The sequence below is a fragment of the Zonotrichia leucophrys genome, chromosome 10, assembly GCF_028769735.1.
Source record: "Zonotrichia leucophrys gambelii isolate GWCS_2022_RI chromosome 10, RI_Zleu_2.0, whole genome shotgun sequence".
Classification (NCBI taxonomy): domain Eukaryota; kingdom Metazoa; phylum Chordata; class Aves; order Passeriformes; family Passerellidae; genus Zonotrichia; species Zonotrichia leucophrys.
This window is the reverse complement of record NC_088180.1, coordinates 3,170,294-3,188,205: the sequence shown is the minus strand read 5'-3', so window position 1 is coordinate 3,188,205 and position 17,912 is coordinate 3,170,294. Positions and strand designations below refer to the sequence as shown.

The 17,912-nt window shown below is 51.5% G+C and overlaps 1 protein-coding gene across 1 annotated transcript in view; it reads left to right on the top strand.

Moving 5' to 3' along the window:
* The first annotated feature begins 10,056 nt into the window (after window positions 1–10,056).
* The window catches only part of NPTN (neuroplastin), a 27,050-nt gene continuing 19,194 nt past the window's right edge, over window positions 10,057–17,912 (top strand). Inside the window, exons 1-2 of the mRNA XM_064722550.1 lie at window positions 10,057–10,639; window positions 16,135–16,303. Coding sequence (XP_064578620.1) covers window positions 10,072–10,639; window positions 16,135–16,303 — 737 coding nt within the window. The 5' untranslated portion in view covers window positions 10,057–10,071. The remainder of the gene's footprint in view (window positions 10,640–16,134; window positions 16,304–17,912) is intronic.

Below are 17,912 nucleotides of genomic sequence, written 5' to 3'. Positions count from 1 at the left end.
GCAGCTGAGGAATGGACAAGAATCCCTCCAAAGCAGGAAGGCTCCCAAAAAAATCCATGTTAACAACTGAAAACCTTTCCCTGGAAAGCAGTGGGAAGGGATTCAGCTGCAGCACAGGAAGCACAGCCTGAGCAGGCAGCAATTTCAGTTTGTCTGCAGCAGCTGAAGCTGAAGAGCTCAAAAATTGCTTGGGGGAAAAATACCCCTAAAAATACAATTTTTAAGCAGAGCTCAATGTGCAGAGCAGAGGAAATCTGCTGCACAACATGTGCCATCTCTGCTGCTTTTTAATCCATCTCCTCCTGCTTTCCTCTTCCCTGTGCCTGGAATTCCAGTGGAATTCTCCTGGAATCCAGCATCTCCTGGATGCTCTGAGCAGGGGCAGCAATTCCTTCCCTCTCTGGACAAGGGATAATGGAAGCACCTCTGTTCCATGTCCAGCAGCAGGGCCAGGGTTTCACAGCTGTGCTTTGGGCAGCGTTATCCCCTGGGCTGCTGCCGTTCCCTCTGCTCACCCAGGAATTATTTTGGTGGCTGAGCAGCTTCTCCTCAGCCTCTGTTACATAATCCCCAATTCAGCAAAGGGCATTTCTGTGAAAGGTCGCTGCATGGAAATGGCCTTGCCCTCCCTCATGAGGATGTGGAGCAGCTCCTGCTCCTGCAGAGTGAATAAAAGGGGGGAAAAGCAGCTTTGCTGGAGAGAAATGGGATCAGTCTCCTGTCAAACACATTTGTTGGATCAGGAAAGGTCAGGGGAGAAGGGGGGGAGCTCTGAAAACCTTTGGTTATTTAAAACCCTTGCACCACGCCATTAGAGAGCCAGGCTGAGGGTTTTACAGTGCTAATCTGACACAAAATCATTTTCATTACCAACCTTTGAGGTGTTTCCAGTGGCTTTCAGACAGAAATTTAATGCTGTTTTAAATTTTTTGAGCTCTTTAGCTGCTGCAGACAAATTGAAATTGCTGCCTGCTCAGGCTGTGCTTCCTGTACTGCTTTCCAGGGAAAGGTTTTCAGTTGTTAACATGGATTTTTTTGGGAGCTTTTCCTGCTTTGGAGGGATTCTTGTCCATTCCTCAGCTGCAGCACTGAAATTCCTGGATTCCTTCAAAAGGGATGAGAGCAGAGCTGCTGGCTGGGGGATTCTTCAGGGATAGGGAGAGCAGGGAACAATTCCTGCTTTTGCTGGGCATGAATGGATTTAACCCTTGGGAAACTTCTGGGAGAGCAGGGAACAATTCCTGCCTGTGCTGAGCATGAGGTGGATTTAACCCTTGGGAAACCTCTGGGAGAGCAGGGAACAATTCCTGCTTGTGCTGGGCATGAGGTGAGGTTTGACCCTTGGAAAACCTCTGGGAAAAGGATGGGGAGAGCAGAGAGCAATTCCTGCCTTTCCTGGGCATGAATGGATTTAACCCTTGGGAAAACCTCTGGGAATGGAAAGGGGAGAGCAGAGAACAATTCCTGCCTGTGCTGAGTCTGATGTGGGGTTTAGACCTTGGGAAAACCTCTGGGAAAGGAATGGGGAGAGCAGGGAAAAATTCCTGCCTTTGCTGGGCATGAATGGATTTAACCCTTGGGAAACTTCTGGGAGAGCAGGGAACAATTCCTGCCTTTGCTGAGCCTGATGTGGGGTTTAACCCTTGGGAAACCTCTGGGAATGGAAAGGGGAGAGCAGAGAACAATTCCTGCTTTTGCTGAGCATGAGGTGAGGTTTGACCCTTGGAAAACCTCTGGGAAAAGGATGGGGAGAGCAGAGAGCAGTTCCTGCCTGTGCTGGGCATGAACGCATGTAACCCTTGGAAAACCTCTGGGAATGGAAAGGGGAGAGCAGAGAACAATTCCTGCCTGTGCTGAGTCTGATGTGGGGTTTAGAACTTGGGAAAACCTCTGGGAAAGGAATGGGAAGAGCACAGAACAATTCCTGCTTTTGCTGAGCCTGATGTGGGATTTAATCCTTGGGAAAACCTCTGGGAGAGCAGAGAACAATTCCTGCCTGTGCTGAGCCTGATGTGGGATTTAACCCTTTGGAAAACCTCTGGGAGAGGAGGGACAGATTCCCCATGGAATCCCTTCCAGCCTAAATTCCTGCTTTATGGAACTGATCCCTGTGTCCTTTTCCCATTCAGGAATCTTTTCCAGCCTAAACTCCTGATTTATAAAACTGATCTCTGTTCAGGAATCCTTTCCATCCTAAAATCCTGATTTATAGAACTCATCCCTGCTCAGGAATCCTCTCCAGCCTAAATTCCTGATTTATGGAACTGATCCCTTTGTCCTTTCCAGGTTCAGGAATCCTTTCCATCCTAAATTCCTGATTTACAGAACTCATCCCTGCTCAGGAATCCTTTCCAGCCTAAATTCTGATTTATGGAACTGATCCCTGTTCAGGAATCCTTTCCAGCCTAAATTCCTGATTTATGGAACTGATCCCTGTGTCCTTTCCAGGTTCAGGAATCCTTTCCATCCTAAATTCTTGATCTGTAAAACTGATGCCTGTGCAGGAATCTTCTCCTGCCTAAATTCCTGATTTATGGAACTGATCCCTATTCAGGAATCCCTTCCAGCCTAAATTCCTGATTTATGGAACTGATCCCTGTTCAGGAATCTTCTCCAGCCTAAATTCCTGATTTATCCCCAGGAACTGATCCCTGTGTCCTTTCTCTGTTGAGGAATCCCTTCCAGCCTAAATTCCTGATTTATGGAACTGATCCCTGTTCAGGAATCCTTTCCAGCCTAAATTCCTGATTTATAGAACTCATCCCTGTTCAGGAATCCTTTCCAGCCTAAATTCCTGATTTATCCCCAGGAACTGATGCCTGTGTCCTTTCCCTGTTCAGGAATCCTTTCCATCTTAAATTCCTGCTTTGTAGAACTGATCCCTGTTCAGGAATCCTCTCCAGCCTAAATTCCCCAGGAATTGATCCCTGTGTCCTTTCCCTGTTGAGGAATCCCTTCCAGCCTAAATTCCTGATTTATGGAACTGATCCCTGTGTCCTTTTCCCATTCAGGAATCTTTTCCAGCCTAAACTCGTGATTTATAAAACTGATCCCTGTTCAGGAATCCTTTCCATCTTAAATTCCTGCTTTGTAGAACTGATCCCTGTTCAGGAATCCTCTCCATCCTAAATTCTGATTTATGGAACTGATCCCTATTCAGGAATCCTTTCCAGCCTAAATTCCTGATTTATAGAACTGATTCCTGTTCAAGAATCCTCTCCATCCTAAATTCCTGATTTATGGAATTGATCCCTGTTTCCTTTTCCCTGTTGAGGAATCCTTTCCATCCTGAATTCCCGATTTATCCCCATCTGTGCCAGGCATTCCCCCTGGGGCACATTCCCAGGATGGCCACACCCAAACCATTCCCCTCAGGATGAGTTTTTTGGAATTTGCCCCCCAGTCTGCTGTGCAGGGGAATGGGGGATGCAGGGCTGGATGCAGGGAATGTTGAATCCCGGTGCTGTGGGATGGATCCTCAGGTTCCCTGCCTGTGGCAGGAGCCCCGTGCCTGGCTCAGCTCCTGCATTTCAGATGCTGCTCTCTGGCCTGGGTTCTGCTCTCTGCCAGCCCTGGGGAGCTGCAGGATGAGAAGGCAGGAATTCAACCCAGGGATAGCTCTGGCCTCACCTGGGCCCCTCAGACCTGGCCTAAAGCTGCTCTGGAGCTGGCAGAAATTAATGGGATTAATGCCAAATTCCTCATTTTGTGCTTCCTGCTGAGAGCAGAATGGGAGAGCATCGATCCTGTGGAAAGTGGGTGTGGACAGGCAGGATGCTGCAGTGCCTTCCTGGAATTCATCCCCAGGCCTGGCTCCTGTCTCCATTCAGGAATCCTTTCCAGCCTGAATTCCTGATTTATGGAACTGATCCCTGTGTCCTTTTCCCATTCAGGAATCCTTTCCAGCATAAATTTATAAAACTGATCCCTGTGCAGGAATCCTTTCCAGGCTAAATTCCTGATTTATGGAACTGATCCCTGTGTCCTTTTCCCATTCAGGAATCCTTTCCAGCCTAAATTCCTGATTTATCCCCAAGAACTGATCCCTGTGTCCTGTCCCTGTTCAGGAATCTTTTCCAGCCTAAATTCCTGATTTATGGAACTGATCCCTGTGTCCTTTTCCCTGTTCAGGAATCCTTTCCAGCATAAATTTATAAAACTGATCCCTGTTCAGGAATCCTTTCCAGCCTAAATTCCTGATTTATGGAACTGATCCCTGTATCCTTTTCCCATTCTGGAATACTTTCCATCCTAAACTCCTGGTTTATCCTCAGGAACTGATGATCCCTGTGCAGGAAAAATCATTTTACTATCTTTCCTTCTTCACCTTCCACCTGAATTCCTGATTTATGGAACTGATCCTGTGTCTTTTCCCTGTTCAGGAATCCTTTCCATCCTGAATTCCTGATTTATCCCCAGGAACTGATCCCTTTGCAGGAATAATTTCCATCCTAAATTCCTGATTTATAGAATTGATCCCTGTGTCTGTCTCCATTCAGAAATCCTTTCCAGCCTAAATTCCTGATTTATGGAACTGATCCCTGTATCCTTTTCCAGCCTAAATTCCACATTTTTGTAGAACTGATCCCTGTGCAGGAATCCTTTTCCAGCCTAAATTCCTGATTTGTAGAACTGATCCCTGTGTCCTTTTCCCTGTTCAGAAATAATTTCCATCCTAAATTCCTGATTTATGGAACTGATCCCTGTGTCCCTGAACATCAGAGTGTTTCACCTCTTCCAGCTGTCCCTTTTTGTGTGTTGAACTCATTTCCAGGATTTTCAGTGGATGTGAGCCCTGGCAAGGAACGAATCATTCATCAGGGTGGTTTTTATCCAGCAACACTGCCAAAGCCAGATTTCCCCACCCTCAGAACTCTTTGGCACTTAATTAAGAGAAGGAGAAGGTGTTAATTAGCCAGGGCACCTCATTAACACAGCCCAGCTGAGGGGGGCAGGATTTTCTGGGATATTCCCATCAAGTTGTCCATGTGGGAATAAAGCAGAAATCAGCTCAGGTGAGGGCACAGCAGAGCTGAGCAGTTCTTGCCTTTTCCACTTGCCATTTTGTTCATTTATTTGAAGAATTTAAAAAATCAGGCTGCATAATTGAGGGAAATAAAGCCTCCAGAACTCTCCTGAATGCCTGAGAGCAGTGAAATACAAAATTTTTGTTGTGCTGGGAGATTTTCCAGGTGGGTTTTTGCTGTAAAGACAGCCAGGCTTGAAATCATTCAGTCCCACAGCAGTTACACTTTTTATTTATTGTGGCTCCAGACTGAAAATCTGGTTTATTTTTGCATTTTAGCCTTGTAGACTCTCAGTTCTGAGTTTGGAACTGTGTTTGTGCTGTGATTTAAGTGGGATTTCATTGATTTAATTCACCTTGAGCAGCAGCCTCAGGATGGGCTGGGAGCATTATCCTGCTTTTTGGGGTACCCTGGTTACAGTTGTGTTGGTTGGGATTGAAAACTTCCTTGGAAATCCTTTTATTTTTTTCTTCATTTTGATCCTAATTTGTTCATTCTTTGTGTGTCCTAAACCTGGTTTTTGCTGTCTTTGAGCCTGGCTTAACATCTTTCCTTAGCTTGGCTATTAAGGCAAAGCACTTTTGTTTTTTAAACCCCTTTTTTACACCAGACTTAACTTGGGGAGATGAAAATTCTCCCTGCTCTGCTCCTCCAGGGCCATTCTCCTTAATTCTTTTGCACCTTGATGAAATTTGAGTTCCAAAAGGATATTTTAATTATTAAACAACAATTTCTGCAGTTCAGAGATGACTGCCTTGTGTATTCTCACCCTGGCAGGTTTTACAAGAATTCCTGAGCTCTGAAAATCCTGGTTTTTCTCAGTTGGGGATTTAATTTTCTTTCCTCAACACAAATTTTAAGGCAGAGTTTGGAAATGAGGGGGAGCCCCTGGAACTCTGTGTGGGGACTGAAACATTCTCTGGTTTTAGGGCATTAATCTCTCCTCTTGTCCATCTACACCATTGGGGCTTGAGATCAAATCCTGAATAAATAAATCACTTCCAGAAGGGGTTTTAGGTTAGTCCCAAATCTTTGGGGTTAAACAGAGCACAGTCCCAAATCTTTGGGGTTAAACAGAACACAGTCCCAAGTCTTTGGGGTTAAACTAGAAACAGTCCCAAATCTTTGGGGTTAAACAGAACACAGTCCCAAATCTTTGGGGTTAAAAAGAGCAGTCCCAGATCTCTGGGGTTAAGCAGAGCTCAGTCCCCAATCTTTGGGGTTAAACTGAGCTCAGTCCCAAATCTTTGGGGTTAAACAGAACAGAGTCCCAAATCTTTGGGGTTAAACAGAACACAGTCCCAAGTCTTTGGGGTTAAACAGAGCTCAGTCCCAAATCTTTGGGGTTAAATCGAGTTTTAGTCCCAGATCTCTGGGGTTAAACAGAGCTCAATCCCAAATCTTTGGGGTTAAATCGAGCACAGTCCCAAATCTTTGGGGTTAAACTGAGCACAGTCCCAAATCTTGGGGGTTAAATCGAGCACAGTCCCAAATCTTTGGGGTTAAATCGAGTTTAGTCCCAGATCTCTGGGGTTAAACCAAGCACAAACTGATCAGAGTGCCAAATCTTTAGGTTTAAACTAGGAATAGTCCCAAGTCTTTGGGGTTAAACAGAGCTCAGTCCCAAATCTTTGGGTTAAGCAGAGCACAGTCCCAAATCTTTGGGGTTAAATCGAGCACAGTCCCAAATCTTTTGGGTTAAACAGAGCACAGTCCTGAATCTTTGGAATTAAACTGATCAGAGTGCCAAATCTTTAGGTTTAAACTAGGAACAGTCCCAAATCTTTGGGGTTAAATCGAGTTTAGTCTCAGTCTTTGGGGTTAAACCAAGCACAGTCCCAAATCTTTGGGGTTAAGCAGAGCACAGTCCCAAATCTCTGGGGTTAAACAGAACAAAGTCCTAAATCTTTGGGGTTAAATCGAGTTTTAGTCCCAGATCTCTGAGGTTGAACAGAGCTCAGTCCCAGATCTCTGGGGTTAAACCAAGCACAGTCCCAAATCTTTGGGGTTAAAAAGAGCAGTCCCAGATCTTTGGGGTTAAGCAGAGCTCAATCCCAAATCTTTGGGGTTAAACTGAGCACAGTCCCAAATCTTTGGGGTTAAACAGAACACAGTCCCAAATCTTTGGGGTTAAATCGAGTTTAGTCCCAGATCTCTGGGGTTAAACCAAGCACAGTCCCAAATCTTTGGGGTTAAGCAGAGCAGAGTCCCGAATCTTTGGGGTTAAACAGAGTAGTCTGAAATCTTTAGGTTTAAACCAAGCACAGTCCCAGATCTCTGGGCTTAAACCAAGCACAGTCACAAATCTTTGGATTTAAACAAAGCAGTCCCAAATCTTCAGGTTTAAACAGAGTAGTCCCAAATCTCTGGGGTTAAACCAAGCTCAGTCCCTTGGTGCTCTCCCGTGCTCACGGCTCTGTCTGGTTTGGGGTTTTGTTGTGCTGCTGTCTCTGAGCAGGAGCTGAGCTCTGGGACAGGCCCAAGAAAGGCAAGGCCGGGCTCTGGCAGCTCCTGCGTCACCGGGACCTGCCCAGTGTCACTGCTCCGTGCTGGGACAGCCCTGGAATCCACTGGCAGGGCCCAAAGGCAGCAGCACTGCCCTTCCCTTCCCTTCCCTTCCCTTCCCTTCCCTTCCCTTCCCTTCCCTTCCCTTCCTTCCCTTCCCTTCCCTTCCCTTCCCTTCCCTTCCCTTCCCTTCCCTTCCCTTCCCTTCCCTTCCCTTCCCTTCCCTTCCTTCCTTCCCTTCCCTTCCCTTCCCTTCCCTTCCCTTCCCTTCCCTTCCCTTCCCTTCCCTTCCCTTCCCTTCCCTTCCCTTCCCTTCCCCTGTGCTGCAGCCTCGGGAATAATTCACCATTTCCCCCCTTTTTTGGGGTTTTTTTAAGCATTCCTGCTCGGTGCTGGCAGACCCCCAGCTCCTTGTGCAGCTCCTGGCTGGGTGTCACCATGAGCAGTGGCGCTCTGGTGGCATCGCCTCGCTCACTGCTGCTGTTTGTGAGTGGCTGGAAATGCAAAATATTAACTCAGAACTGCCCTTGGATTGAATATTGTATTATGATGGAGGCTTTTGCATGCCAGTGATGCTGTTATGGTGAGGAGAGCTGGTCATTGCCAGGGCAGGGTGCATTAGGGTTCACTGTTGGGGTGTGATGGGTAGGCTGTCATTGGGGGTTGTGGCTGTTCATTATTGGGGTTTGTGGCTGTTGCTCACAGGGGGCTGTGGCCATTAGGGGGTTGTGGCTGTGGTCACTGGTCACTCATTAAATGCTGTTTTAATGTCCCCATTTCCAAACCTCACTGATTTGCCTCTCATCCTAAACCAAGCAGGAATGGCACAATCCGAGGCCAGGGATGACAGGCTCTGAGCTTTCCTGGTGTGACACTGTCCCTCCCCACGCTGCTGATGTCCCCTGCCCCAGCAGAGCACCAGGATGGCTTTTGCTGCATAATCTGTCTGGCCAGCTGTGTCCTAATCCTGCAGTTTTAGGAGGGGCCTGGGGGAAGGGCCTGGTGTTGAGGCACTGCTGTTCTCCTGAATATCTTTGGCAATAGGATTGAAGGAGAATTTAATGTGTGTGTGTTTGTGCTCCCAGCGGGGCTCTGAGGCGGGTAAGTATGGAGGATTTAGGATATCCAGAGTGTCCTGTATGGCCTGAGCAGGGATGTCAGCCCTCTCCACACCAAGGGAACTGCTGAGGGCCCTTTGTGGGTTCCTGACAGAACTTTTGGCCTGTGAGTGTTCATTGCACTGAAATTCCCTTTTTCCCAGAGCTGGGCTGATCAGGAAAATGGGTCACTTGTATCTTGGGGAATTCCCTGCCCTGCAAGTCCTCAATAGATGGGAGAGGGGTCAGAGCAGAGCTCACAGCTGGCACAGCTGTGGGGTTTTAGCCCTGTGGGTGGGTCAGGTAAAGAAACCTGAGGGAGCAGATCCCTGGCAGGGACACAACCCTGGCACAGCCCGAGCTGCCAGGGCTGGAACAGGCCTGGAAATGCCTCTGGGAGGGTGCCAGGGCAGGGAGGAGTGAGGACATCGGGAATTCCTGCCCTGCTGCCAGTGCCATGGGTGTCCCCAAGCGGTGTCACTGCCAGTGCCATGGGTGTCCCCAAGCGGTGTCACTGCCAGTGCCATGGGTGTCCCCAAGCTGTGTCACTGCCATTTCCATGGGTGTCCCCAAGCCGTGTCACTGCCAGTACCATGGGTGTCCCCAAGCGGTGTCACTGCCAGTGCCATGGGTGTCCCCAAGCTGTGTCACTGCCATTTCCATGGGTGTCCACAAGCTGTGTCACTGCCAGTGCTGTGGGTGTCCCCAAGCCGTGTCACTGTGTCCCCAAGCGGTGTCACTGCCTAAATCGCCCATGGGTGTCCCCAAGCGGTGTCACTGCTGGTGCTGTGGGTGTCCCTGAGCCGTGTCACTGGTGATGTCATGGGTCTCCAGGCCCTGTCACTGCCAGTGCCATGGGTGTCCCCAAGCCGTGTCACTGCTGATGCCCTAGGTGCTCCCAAGCTATGTTACTGCCAATGCCATGGGTGTCCTCAAGTCGTGTCACTGCCAGTGCCGTGGATGTCCCCAAGCTGTGTCACTGCCAATGCCCTGGGTGTCCCCAAGCCACCATGGGTGTCCCCAAGCTGTGTCACTACTGGTGCACTGGGTGTCCCCAAGCCATGTCACTGCCAATGCTGTGGGTGTGTCACTGCTGGTGCCATGGGTGTCCCCAAGCCACTGTGGGTGTCCCCAAGCTGTGCCACTGCCAATGCTGTGGGTGTGTCACTGCTGGTGCCATGGGTGTCCCCAAGTGGTGTCACTGCCAGTGCTGTGGGTGTGTCACTGCTGGTGCCCTGGATGTCCCCAAGCCACCATGAGTGTCCCCAGCTGTGAGTGTCCCCAACCTGTGCCTTTGCCAATGCTGTGGGTGTGTCACTGCCAGTGCCCTGGGTGTCCCCAAGCTGTGCCACTGCCAGTGCTGTGGGTGTGTCACTGCCAGTGCCCTGGGTGTCCCCAAGCTGTGTCACTGGTGATGCCCTGGGTATGTCACTGCCAATGCCATGGATGTCCCCGAGCCATGTCACTGCCTATGCTGTGGGTGTCCCCCAGCTGCCCTGGATGTCCCCAAGCCATGTCACTGCCGATGCCCTGGGTGTCCCCAGCCGTGTCACTGCCGATGCCATGTCTCTAACTGTGTTTTCTGCCCCGCTGCTGTGTTGTGTGCGAGCTCTGTTGTTTTCTGCCGCTCTGTCACTGCGTTTCTGCTGCCCCTCCCTGCAGCCGGGTTTGTCAAGTCGCCCATGTCAGAAACTAAGCTCACGGGGGACGCCTTTGAACTGTACTGTGATGTGGTTGGGAACCCCACTCCAGAGATCCAGTGGTGGTATGCGGAAGTCAACCGGGCAGAGGCTTTCAAACAGCTGTGGGATGGCGCTCGGAAGCGCCGTGTCACCATTAACACTGCCTACGGGGCCAATGGGGTGAGTGTGCTGAGAGTAACCCGCCTTACCTTGGAAGACTCTGGGACTTACGAGTGCAGGGCCAGCAACGATCCCAGGAGGAATGACTTGAGGCAAAATCCCTCCATTACGTGGATTCGAGCCCAGGCTACTATAAGCGTCCTGCAGAGTGAGTCCGGCCCCCAGTAGTGGCACTGTAGTGTCTAGAGGCAGTCTGGTGACCCCGCCCCGTGTCCCCACCCTCTGCCGCACCCTGTCCTGTGCTCCTGTGCCGCGGGCTGCTCCTCCTCCTCCTCCTCCTCCTCCTCCTCCTGGCCTGCAGTGCTGACCCCGTGTGCCACCCGTGTCTCTTCTCCTTAGGACAGAGCACTTGGGAAAACCTCGGGATGTGTGCTAGAGCTTCCGTGTGACACCAGCCCGCTGTCGGATTGTGTTTGTTCCCTCCTCCCTTTAGTTTTGTAGGAGGTTTCCAGCCTCCCTGGCTTCTCCACCAGTGCCTTGCTCTTTGATTTATTTCCATGTTCTTTTCCCAACTCTAACCGTTTTATTTTGATTTCTTCTGTTCTCTTGGAATTTCTGGGAATGCCTCCTCACCTGGTTTTGGTTACATATCTGCTTCTGGATAAATCCTTCCCTTTCAGTTCCACGTGACCTTTCGTGTTTGGATTTTTCTTGGTGTTTCTTTTCCTTCCTGGCCAGCAGCATGTTCCTAAGGAGTTCTCTGATGCAGCAGCACTGAGGAGGTGCAGCCATTGCTAATGCAGCCCGTGGGAGCAGGGGGAACATCCTGCCCAGCCTTGAGCACAGTGACTCCATCCAGGGCAGCAGCAGAGGCTGTGCTTGGCCCAGAATTGCTTTTTGTTTTTGCTTGTGGCAAGGCTTCCCTGCTGCCTTCACTCTGCTTTTTTGGGAGTTCATATGGTCAGATTCTGTAGAGAGGAATTTTGGGCCAGATGTAAAACTTGTATTTACCTAAGGAAATGGCTGCTGAGTTTGAGGTGGAGGGAATGAAATCTGCAGTGTGCAGGTACAGGAGAAATTGTGTTGGGTGGTTTCTCAGTGCCCTCAGCTGACAGAGGAGCAGAGCAAAAGTGTGATCTTGCTCCTGTGCTCTGTGCACAAATAACCCTTTAATGCCCTACTGGGTACAAAACTCTATTTGTATCTTGATTTTTTTCATTTGGGTACCTTGAAAAATCCCCCCTGGAGCTGTCCCCAAAGCCTGGTGCTGCTGTGGGCACTGCTGGATCAGAGACCTTCCCTGTGGGAATGGAGCAGCCTTGGTGCACGTGGAGGAACGGCTGTGAGCCAGTGCTGTGGGGTGGCTGCAGTGACCCCGGGCCCCCCCCGGCCCTCCCGTGTCCTTTGGGCTCCCAAAGGGCTGCAGTGCTTGCATGGCCTCCAGCAGCAGCTCTGCCATGCTGGGAATGAGCCTGGAAATGTGTCTGCTAGGGAGGGCTGTGTGCTGGAGAGAGCCTGGGGCTCCAGGATTGTCAATGCAGATCCACCAAGGAAGGAAGGAATGATGAGGAGGACTCCATCCTATCAGAAGGCCAATTTATTACTTTATTATACTATATTATATTAAAGAATACAGGAAAGCTAATAATGAGAACTTGTGACTCTTTCCAGAGTCCTGACAGAGCTTGGCCCTGATTGGCCAAAGAGTGAAAACAACAAACAGCAGAATCAATGGAACAATCACCTGTGGGTGACCAATCTCCAAACACATTCCACATGAGCACAGCACAGGAGAAGCAAATGAGATCAGAATTGTTTTCCTTTTCTCTGAGGCCTTTCAGGAGAAAAACCCTGGGAGAAGGGATCCTGTTCAGAGAAGGTGAATGGCACACTCCAGAGCAGCTCTGGGGGACACAATTCTGGTGTACAGAGCCAGTTTTGGGGAGCACAGGGCAGAGGCTTCCCTCCCTCAGGCCCCTGAGCTGCTGCAGGGGCTGCCCTTGAGCCTCTCCTGCCCTGCCAGGCTGTTCCAGCTGCTGCTGCTGGGTGGGAGCTCCCTCCTGAGTGCCTTGGGTGGGATCACAGTGGGATCCCCCTGCTGTGGGGCCCTGCTCTGTGGGATCCCCCTGCTGTGGGGCCCTGCTCTGTGGGATCACACTGCTGTGGGGCCCTGCTCTGTGGGATCACACTGCTCTGTGGGGCCCTGCTCTGTGGGTTCACACTGCTCTGTGGGATCACACTGCTGTGGGGCCCTGCTCTGTGGGATCCCACTGCTCTGTGGGATCACACTGCTGTGGGGCCCTGCTCTGTGGGATCCCACTGCTGTGGGACTCTGCTCTGTGGGATCACAGTGCTCTGTGGGATCACACTGCTGTGGGACCCTGTTCTGTGGGATCACAGTGCTGTGGGGCCCTGCTCTGTGGGATCACAGTGCTCTGTGGGATCCCACTGCTGTGGGGCCCTGCTCTGTGGGATCCCACTGCTGTGGGACCCTGCTCTGTGGGATCCCACTGCTGTGGGGCCCTGCTCTGTGGGATCACACTGCTCTGTGGGATCACACTGCTCTGTGGGATCACACTGCTGTGGGGCCCTGCTCTGTGGGATCACAGTGCTCTGTGGGATCCCACTGCTGTGGGGCCCTGCTCTGTGGGATCCCACTGCTGTGGGACCCTGCTCTGTGGGATCACACTGCTCTGTGGGATCCCACTGCTGTGGGACCCTGCTCTGTGGGATCACAGTGCTCTGTGGGATCCCACTGCTGTGGGGCCCTGCTCTGTGGGATCACACTGCTGTGGGACCCTGCTCTGTGGGATCACACTGCTCTGTGGGATCCCACTGCTGTGGGGCCCTGCTCTGTGGGATCACACTGCTCTGTGGGATCCCACTGCTGTGGGGCCCTGCTCTGTGGGTTCACAGTGCTCTGTGGGTTCACAGTGCTCTGTGGGATCACACTGCTCTGTGGGTTCACACTGCTCTGTGGGATCCCACTGCTGTGGGGCCCTGCTGTGCAGGGCAATAAGGAACAAACCCTGAGTGCCTTCCCCTGTGTGCTGGGACAGCCAAGCTGCTCCTGCTGGGAGGAGGAGCCCGTGGACATCAGCTCCTGCCTGAGCCTGCTGGAGGAAGAGGAGGAGAACAGGGATGAGGCTCCCAAGGTGTCCCTGGAAGTGGAGCCCCTTCCCTGAGCCTGCCCAGGTGGCCTCAGCTGCTCCGTTCAGTTTGTGTTGGAAATGGGAATCGTGTGGCTCAGTGGAGTTGAGTTTGCAGCTGCTGCCCTGCTGTGGCACCAAAGCCCCACAGAGCACAGGCTCTGTCCTGGCCTCTGCAGAGATCAGCTCGCTTCTGAAAATCTGGCACCCAGGAGCCACCATCTGCCTTCCACCTCCTTCTGCATTTGGAACCAGAATTTCACTTGCTGGGTTTTTTTTTTTAAGTTGCTTTGCTTGGGTTTTAACTGTAAAAGCTGAGCTTACATAAAATGGGCACTTTGTGATGTGTAAAAGTGATTTTCTAGGTGAGCATCCTCCTTGCTGCTGCTGTCCCAGTATTCCAGTTGCACTTTGTCTCCTGCAATTAAATCAGGAGACTGATCCATCAATTTGCTTTTTTAATAACCAAATCAAAGTAACATAAATGCAGGTGAAGCTGGAAATGAGACTTCCAGCTGCCTTCAGTTGTGCTAAACTAAAACTGAAAAGGTTGCAGGTCAGTCACTGAGTTACTATTTCAGACACACTCCAAAAATATTCCCAGAGCTCTGTCAGTGTTTTTGTGGGAATGCAGATGAGCTTTTTGGGGGTGGAAAAGCACACAGGGCGGGCCAGGAATGGTGCATGATATGAGAATAACACAACAATTTTGGGCCCAAACAATCCTTGAAAGGATAAAATAACCAGTGTGGGAGAAATGAGGCAGAAACAGAGTGAAAATTGAATCACACAAACAGCAACTGCAGTGTTTGTGCAGTTAAAGAATGATTTAAAGAGCTGGATTTCCAAGAAGGATATCCATGACTGGGATGCTGCAGGTTGCCAGAGGATGGATAATTTTTCCTGCCTGGACACTAATCTAAGGATTAGATTAAAAATCCAAACACGAAAGGTGCCATGGCCTACAGGGATGTTCCTTCCCTGTGGGGAAAGCTGGGATAGTTCTGACACAAAATTGGGATTTTCTGTTCTCTCCTTGTGTTTCATAACCTGCATTCCAGAGGCTCCATGGCTCATAAATTCATATCCCAAACTGTTGCCACAAGGCATGGCAGAGATTCCAGAATCCAAATTCCTTGGATGACTTGCAGAAATCAGGGAGATGTCTGTGCTGCTTCCTCAGCCTCCTGCAGCCAGAGGGGAGGGAGGAAGGAGCAGCTGGAGCTGCACCTCTGGAATCTGTCAGGAATTCATCCCAGGTTGGGCTCACAGCAGCATTTCCACACACAGAGCCTCTGGGCTGGCCTGCAGGCCAAGCTGACCCTAAAAACCTTTTTTTTTTAAGACTAACAGCAAGAATTGTGCCATTTTAACCCCTGCCGTCCTGTGTGAGGTGCTTTTTCACAGACCCTGCTGCAGACCCTGCTGCAGAAAGGTCTTTTAGCCAGGTTTGGGGAGCAGTTTCTGTGGCTGAGAATGAGGCAGCTGTGAGTGCTGGGGAGCAGCAGCACCTGCAGGGGCTGAGGGCAGCGTGGGTCTCAAACAGCAGCACGGCGCCCTCACTGATTTTAGCACTTCTGAAAGGCTTTGCCCTCAAGAATGGGAATTTGCTGTGGCCAGGTGAGGCTGTGCAGTGGAACAGCCCCAGAGCAGCCAGCAGAACTCCTGGGCTCTGCTCATGCACTGGGGCTGCCTTTGTTCTTTAGAAATGTTTGTGCTCAAGGTTGCCTCAGACACAAAGCAGTTGCAGGCTGATGTCAGCCTGCTGTGTATCCTCACATTGCCCTGGCAGATTGGGGTGCTGCTCCCTCAGCCTCCTGTGCCCTGTGCAATCTCCTCACAGCAGCCTTTGGGTGGGGAATATGCAGAATATGACTGAGAAGCCTAAATTTGAATGCTGTTTGTGTAAAAATGGGTTTGTTTGAAACCTCAAGGAGAAGAATTCAGAGAATCACCAGGTTGGAAGAGACCTTCAAGACCATCGAGTCCAGCCCAGCCTCAACACCCGGTGCCACATCCAGGCTGTGTTAAACACACCCAGGGATGGGGACTGCACCACCTCCCTGGGCAGCCATTCCAGAACTTTATCACCCTCTCTGTAATAAAACTTTTTCCTAATATCCAACTTAAATTTCCCTTGGTGCAGCTTGAGACTGTGTGCTCTGGTTGTGTCAGTGCTGCCTGGAGAGAGAGACCAACCCCAGCTGAGCACAGGCACCTTTCAGGGAGTGATAAGAAGAACCAAGTGCCAGCCAGCGAGAAACCTCTGGAGGAGTAACTGAAGCCTCCCATGCAGCGCCAGGAGTTGCTGTGGGAAGCACAGAGTGTCCCTGGTGTCCCTGCAGTGTGGGATTCCCAATAACCATTAATTAACCCCTCCTGTCTCTCCCCAGCAGCGCGGCCGCTCCGAGCTCTGTGGTTTGGTTGTGCTTCCTCCGTGTGTCCCGCAGTGCCATCCCCCGTGTGGTGCCCTCCCCTCCCGCCCCCTGTGCCACCACGTAGAGTAGCTGGCGCTGTCCCCAGGGCCGGCCCTGACGCTGTCCCTGCCTTGCAGAGCCGCGGATCAACGCCAGCGAGGACGTGGTGCTGCACGTGGCCGGCGTGGCCGTCACGCTGCAGTGCAACCTGACCAGCAGCCCCAGCCCCCTGGCCGCCAGCTACTGGGTGAAGAACGGAGAGGAGATCCCGGGCACCAGGAAAGCCTCCAACACCACCGAGTACAGGTGGGTGCTGGGCTGGGGACAGGGGCGCTCCTGCTGGGCACACAGTGGTGGCTCAGCCAGTTCAGAGCTCTTCGCCAGGATTCATGGGTGGGTCTGGTGTTGCACGTCATCCCAGAGCCCAAAATCCCAGCTGGAATGAGAAATGGGAATGGACAGGGATGGGGTTTGTGCCCTGGGGAGGGCAGGGATGGTGATGCTGAGGTGTTCCTGAGGTGTGGGTGCTGGGCTGAGCCAGAGGACAGGGACACTTCTGGTAGTCCCACAGTGGTGGCTCAGTCAAACTCTGTGAGTTCAGAGCTCTTCTCCAGGTTCATTGGTGGGTCTGTAGCTGCACATCCTCCCAGAGCCCAGAATCCCAGCTGGAATGAGATGGGAATGGGCAGGGATGGTGCTCCTGAGGTGTGGGTGGCCTGGGGTAAGCCAGGGGACAAGGACATTGTTCTCACAGTGGTGGCTGAAGTTAAAGTCTGTCAGTTCAGAGCTCTTCTCCAGGTTCATTGGTGGGTCTGTAGCTGCACATCCTCCCAGAGCCCAGAATCCCAGCTGGAATGAGATGGGAATGGGCAGGGATGGTGCTCCTGAGGTGTGGGTGCTGGGCTGAGCCAGGGGACAAGGGCACACCTGGTGTTCTCACAGTTTACACAGGCTGAAGTAAAACTGTCAGTTCAGAGCTCCTCTCCAGGGCTCACGGATGGGTCTGGTGCTGCACATTCTCCTGGAGCCCAGAATCCCAGCTGGAATGAGAAATGGGGATGGGTAGGGATGGTGTTCCTGCCCTGGGAAGAGCAGGGATGGGATGGTGTTTGTGCCCTGGGGAGGGCAGGGATGGTGTTCCTGAGGTGTGGGTGGCCTGGGATAAGTCAGGGGACAAGGGCACTCCTGGTGGTCCCACAGTGGTGGCTCTGTCAAACTCTGGCAGTTCAGAGCTCCTCTCCAGGGCTCATGGGTGGGTTTGTTGCTGCACATCCTCCTGGAACCCAAAATCCCAGCTGAAATTTAGAAATGGGAATGGGCAGGGATGGTGATCCTGAGGTGTGGGTGGCCTGGGCTCCCTTCTGTGGAGAAGGGCACAGTGGTGGCTCAAACTCTGTCAGTTCAGAGCTCTTCTCCAGGGCTCATTGTGGGTCTGGTGTTGCACATCATCCCAGAGCTTAAAATTCCAGCTGGAATGAGAAATGGGAATGGGCAGGGATGGTTCCTGAGGTATTCACGAGGTCCGGGTGGCCTGGGCTGAGCCAGGGGACAGGGGCACTCCTGGTGGTCCCACAGTGGTGGCTCAGCCAGTTCAGAGCTCTTCTCCAGGGCTCATGGGTGGGTTTGGTGTTGCACATTGTCCTGGAGCCCAGAATCCCAGCTGGAATGGGAAATGGGGATGGGCTGGGATGGTGTCCCTGAGGTGTTGCTGGGGTGGTTTGGTCATGATTTGGTGGCTGTGGGATGATCCCGTGCAGCTCCCTCAGTGCTGCCCTCAGAGTCTGTTCCCTCTGTGCTTTTCTTGCCCTGTTTTTCCTTTCCATGCACAGCAAACCCACCTTCCAGTTCCATGCTAAGCCAAGCTAAAGAGCTCTTTGGGGACATTTTAACAGCTTGGTCCCAGCTGCTTTCTGTC